Here is a 6,000-nt window from a genome sequence, read left to right on the forward strand (position 1 = left end):
CCAAAAATTAAAAACTAAAAAAAAAACTTAGACAACACTTCATCATCAGCGTATAACTGCTTACATATATATTTGAAAAAATATCCCTTAATCCCATCATATCAATTTCCACTGGCAATGCATCCATCGAAACGACAGAACTCTAAGTACTATAGCAAGGCATTACATACACACACAAGCAAACAGACGAAAAATTTTACGCCGCAACAAACATTGACATCACCGGCAGCAAGCTCTCGAAGAGCTCATTGAAATTAGAGTCTACGGTCGCTCAAGCTTCAAGCTGGAGCTTCAAACCCTAATACAATCAACTCTTTATGTCGACTTCTTGTCAAACAGAATCACCTAATCATTCCGCCAACATGTAGACAGTTAACTCAGTAGATACGCATTGATAAAAAATTTTCACGCCTCAAAAAGGTTATATATCTTTTGCGGGTTTTACATCTTTTGCTTTCATCGGACTATTCGATCACAAAAGCCATCAATTGACAAACTAACTTCCAAGGAAATATATAGAAGGGGAGCTGTAGTTCAAGCAGCAACAAAAAACGCATCGATGAGGTCAAAAACCCAAAAAGAATCCTATAAAAACAATTGGAAATAAGTTTGCAAAAAATTGCATCACAAGGGTATCAATCCTCTGCCGCTACGTCATAGGCAATCACCTGGACTCTCTTCAATCCAGCTCAGTTAAAGAGACCTTATGCGCAAGGAACTTCCACATATACATGAGAAAAAATTACCAGGCAGAAACTAAATTTTAAGCGGACAAAACCAGAATAATAGCATTTGAGCTGTACCTGAACACTGATAATGAAATTAAACACAAAATTAAACAAAGAAAAAAATTCACTATTTTCGAAAAAAAAGCCATCTTATAAAAAGCATTGCTTTTGTAAAATGATAAACTGAAACAAAGACGAAGCAGAGCTTCGCATCGCTTGCGATAAGAGGCCAATAGCGCATAACAAGATAGCAGACACCAAACCACTTGAAAAATATCAACCAAAATTCTATCACTTTTGTCTCGCATGAAGTTAACGCCGATGAGCCAATAAAGCGATACCCCTTATGAAACACACATTTCCTGGTTTAGATTTAAAATGAAGCGTGGATAGGGGACGATTAAACCAATTTAGCATCAGCCTAAACCACAAGCCTGCAAAAAATGATCCTGCAAACATGAGACTGATAATTAAAATATTCCCAGAAAATTTTCAATTTGCAAATCACTTAGACACTGCTAGGACTCGAACCTTTGTTCTTTGACTATCAAGCATGTGTGTTACTTCTGCGCCGAACGAGCAAAGTTTGCAACTGGAGCTCAAGATTCTCGTACAGAGGCGAAGCGGCGATTCGCAACATTTGCGCTACAATGAAAACACAGCATAGCAAACTAGTGGTCAGAAAATGAGACGAAAGTCGCTTTGTAAAAAAAGAAATCGGAAAGTAAAAAAAAAGATCTAGAAAAATATTGATAATTTGTCTCAGTAGGTTATGAATAAAAACTATTTGCCAAAATAAAAATATATGAAACTAGCATCGAAAAAAAAACACATGCGTAAAAAAACCTTCAGCAGGAACCATTTGAGCCAAAAAATTTCACTAAAAAGTCTAATAACTCATAAAAAACACACACTTAAACAAAAAACTTTTCGCTCATCAAACAAAGAAAATGAGGCCACTTATTCGATATAACATAGACGGAAACCTATCAATCCGGAAAAAAATGTTGGTCTTAGTACCGGGTTGCAAAAACCTCTCTAATCGCAAGAGTGTAAAATAAACTGAGGAACTCTGCGAACAATTTTTATTTACAGTGAAAAAACTTGGTACCCGGTGGCATTAACGCTGCTCATCGGAGGACAAATCAACAACATAAACCTTAACAAATCACACAGGAAGACTCCGAGATTCGAACCAAAGCTTCCGGCTTTCCTCCGAGATTCATGAAAAAAATAGACAGCAACGCATCGTATTAATCAACTGGAATTAATTCCGAATTGACGTTGAACTTGGTTTACCTACCTGGCAAATGTGGTCTCCGTTGGCGTCACTGACACTGATGTTCTTATCCTCACTAGCCAGAGCCAGCTTCTCGTCTCTACTCCAGCACAGGGACACTATCTTCTTCGTGTGTTTGGCCACTGGTGCTGGAAGTCTCTTGTCCGCACGGTGATTGTACACCTGCAAAAGATCCAATTGCTTCCAAGTTCATCACGGCGTCGACAACGACAACACATAAGATTGCGACAAAAAAAAATTAAAACAATTTATTCAGTCTCTCTTCTAAGTCCCACAGAAAAAATAAAAATAAATAGTACCGCGTCACTAATAAAAACGGAAAACCGAAACTAGACTTTAGCAAATCGTTTGATTTCAATTGATCACGTAGAACTGCGAGCATTTCCTCTCTCGTCTGATATAATTAAGTCAAATATTTAGAAAATACGAAATAAAACTGAGTGATTTATTTAATCGCCCATTTTTAGTTGAGAAATATTAAAATCAAATCATGTGATCAAAAACCAAAATAATTTCCGTTGATTAACATCGAAAAACTATCTGATATATTCTGATTGGGCTTCATTAAAACACCTAATTTCTCTCATAGCGGGTTTGTCCCGTAGCACCAAGAATAAGAACTGAGAACATCTATATACCTGCAAGTTGCCTTTTGCGGACCCAACTGCTAATTTAGCTGATGCAGACCACTGTATTGCAGTGATGGGTTCTCGGAGTCCCACGTCCAGGTCTATGGTTCTGTTCATGGTGGTGTCCCAGAGGATCACGTGACTATTCTGGTCAGAGGAGATAGCCAACACGTCCCCATCCGGATCCCACGCCAGACCAGTGCAGTGGCTGGAATCATCACATTCCACTAATTATTTAAATCAAAAACACTCATTTTAAATTCTATGTTCTGTCTGTACACTTTTACTCAACCCTACTCAATAACGCCTTTTATCTCTAGTTGATGAGAGAAACTGCAATAAATTTATTTAAAAAATACATATATTCGTTTAGAAGCCTGAAATCAACAGCTCAGTCTACATTTGCGTCTTTTCTGCAAAAAATACATGCCAGCTAGTTGGACTTTTAGGAGACAAAAACCTTACTTTTCATCTGAGTTTACAGATCTTTAAGCAAACTGGCCGTTGCAATAAGCAAATATATTACGCGCGTCATATAGTAGCATTATACTCAAGAATTATGCTTCTCAAATAATTACTTCTGTCATGTTCATCTTTTAGTTCAGAAGTTGTATAAAAAGGGCTGAATTATTATCCAACTTAGCCTGGCTGGAATTTTCGATAATAACTTCGAAGTTTTTTTGACTGAAAATGCCTGTAAAAAAATAAAAACCAAGAAGCTTATCTTTAACAAGCACTGAGGAGGGCTCGATTTGCTCGCAAAAACAATTAGCCCCTTCTTTTAGGCAGTTTTCAAGTAAAATTTTTGCTCAAAAACTTAAATAACGGTTTTCCATTGCTGGCTGTTTTTATTAATTTTAAGTATCTTGATCCCACAAACACCCCTCTATCCTGTAGAGGATTTATGGGGGGACAGCTTCCCCTCAGGGATTCGACCCCCATTAAACTATTTTGAGACATCCATTTTTGGCTGATGGACCTTAAAATTTTCCTAAAGGCGCCTTTGGCCTCATAATATAATATTTTTTTTGAGGGGGGGGGGGATTACGCGCGCCAAACAAACGCGATTTTTTGGTTGAAATTTTCAAAAAATTGCCTAAAATCGTTTTTTCAAAAATTTGCCAACGCCGCAGTAAATTTAGGGTTTGCCAACGCCGCAGTAAATTTGGTCAAATTAGGGTTTACTTAGTGATCTATGAGAGCTCAGAAAATCAATTTGGTCGACCTAAAAAAATGGTCAACAAAGTTTTCAATTTTGTTTTGAAAATCCTACATCCCCCCTCCTCCCCCCCCCCCCCTCGCGAGAAGCTCCTGGATCCGCTCCTGCCTCCATCTCCTCAGCTTTTAAATCACGTTAGTAAAAATTTCGGCTCTTTCCATTATAGACCTCTTAACGCTCAAAAATCTTTTTTTTAAAGGAACTGTAATGTTATTTTCTGGTCTAAGAGGCTGGGGGAAGGAGGCCTATAATGGACAAGAGAATGAAGTTTAGCTATAGTTTTTAATAATTAAATGGAGCAATACTTGTAAGGCGGTCCAACTCTTTTTCAATCAACTTGCTCGAAGTCTGTGAAAACTGGTCATTTGATACTTGAAACCTTCTCAACGACAATATTTTGATAGCTCAATAGTACAGCACTGTCAAAAAGTTGAAGTGCTTCCTGTTTCGAAGTGTAAGAATATCTCAATTTGAAGTTCTTCAGAAACTTTTATTAATACCTAATTTCAGGGACCTTAATTGAAAATGAAAATAATTTGAATCCAATAAACATGCATTTGTTTAATACTGGTCATATAAAAGAAATGAGATGCACAGGTAACATTTTTCTGAGAAAAAAAACATCCTATTTTCTTTTTCAATTTTTTTTACTAAATGTTAGATTGCCGAGGAAGCGCTAGAAGAACCGCCAAAAACTTGTTTTTCGGCAGTAAAACTAAGTTTTTTTACGGCTTTTTTTAAAAAAAATTTCCACTATAACACCTACTCGCTCACTGTATTGCTCGAAAGAAAGATGAAGAAGCAAACATTTCAGACCGGTTATTTAACATGAACCTTGATAAAAAAATAAATGTTATTCTAATCACGGTTGAAAGGGCCATAATATGATATATCACTCTACTTAATTTCAAGACTAATTGTGATAGCTGATTTTGCTTGTTAAAACAGTTAGAACAAAAAACTATAACACTCCAATTTCAGAGGTCGGAACAACTAAAAGCCATCAAGGCGTTGTTTTTGCTTACCCAGATACTTTAGTGGCGAAGTCGTAGTTGGGTTCGCCATGTCTATTGAACACGTTCACATGTCCGTTAGATCCACACGTGACCAAGTAGTTGGCTTTACTCGTCTGCCACTGGAAGTTCACATCCCCATTTCCAAACAACTTCTCAGTGTGCCAAAATAGACGCTAAAACATTATTGATGTTAAAAACAAGAAAATGAACCAACAGATGTTGAAGCTTCCTATACTTCATTAACCTCGTTCAGTCATTTTTCCATAAAGTGTAAGATAATTATAATGGTAGGGGGGGGGGGGGGGGGGTGGTGGTAAAGTGGCTCAGCCTCTGCTTTAAGCTTGAAGTTACGGATGTCTGAGTCACACCATGATCCATGCTAGTTGCTTGAACAAGGTCCATTTTTACCCAAACAAACAATAACCAAACTTTTGCATGCAAGTTTTAAGGAAAACACAGAGCCGTTTGAAAAAAGAACCGAACAACTCTTATGTTAGTCTTTTCTCTTGTGGATAAATAGTCTTATAAAACGTTTTGAAAAATCTTGCGTCTAAGCGGAATAATGATTGAACTTCGTTGTGTTTGCAACTCTCGCAGTCTGAATCCAAATAATGGAGAAAAAAAACGATTCTATAAGCTTCAATTACTGAGTGAAGAAAACTTGAAATCCATCTTTTTTTCACTTACCTTCATTTTTCTAACTACAGCAGAATGTTTGCGACACTTTTCATGTAAAATCTGAAATTAGCACATCAGTAGGAAATCCATCTGTTTTCGAACAAGGAAACAACTGGCCTCCAGGGCGATTCATACTTTTCAACTCAGTTTTATCATTTGAAACATTGAGATCAGCATGTATTTTTTGCTGGGACAAAACTAGTATGAATGTACCGGACTTAAATTTGCACGGAGACGTGTTCCATTTGCTCATTTGAAAACTTTTAGCAAATGAAGTCTTCATTTTGAAAAATACGAAACTCGTTTCATTTAGAAAATTTGTAATAAAAAAAACTCATTAGAAGCTAAATAGTTAAGAATGGCCTTGTTATTTTATTTAATCAGTGACATTCAAATCCATTGAATCTTGGTTTAGGGAAGTGGTAACGCC

General features: G+C 36.8%; 1 protein-coding gene across 4 annotated transcripts in view; it reads right to left on the reverse strand.

Moving 5' to 3' along the window:
* The window catches only part of LOC134846985 (WD repeat-containing protein 19-like), a 107,313-nt gene extending 101,687 nt beyond the window's left edge, over nt 1–5,626 (reverse strand). For all 4 annotated transcript variants that reach the window (XM_063864458.1, XM_063864460.1, XM_063864459.1 and 1 more), the window contains exons 1-4: nt 5,580–5,626; nt 4,902–5,065; nt 2,667–2,865; nt 2,032–2,190 (exon numbers count right to left, since the gene is read on the reverse strand). In XM_063864458.1, coding sequence (XP_063720528.1) covers nt 2,032–2,190; nt 2,667–2,865; nt 4,902–5,065; nt 5,580–5,585 — 528 coding nt within the window. In that variant the 5' untranslated portion in view covers nt 5,586–5,626. The remainder of the gene's footprint in view (nt 1–2,031; nt 2,191–2,666; nt 2,866–4,901; nt 5,066–5,579) is intronic.
* Nucleotides 5,627–6,000: the final 374 nt, after the last annotated feature.

The sequence above is a fragment of the Symsagittifera roscoffensis genome, chromosome 5 (assembly GCF_963678635.1).
Source record: "Symsagittifera roscoffensis chromosome 5, txSymRosc1.1, whole genome shotgun sequence".
Classification (NCBI taxonomy): Eukaryota; Metazoa; Xenacoelomorpha; order Acoela; family Convolutidae; genus Symsagittifera; species Symsagittifera roscoffensis.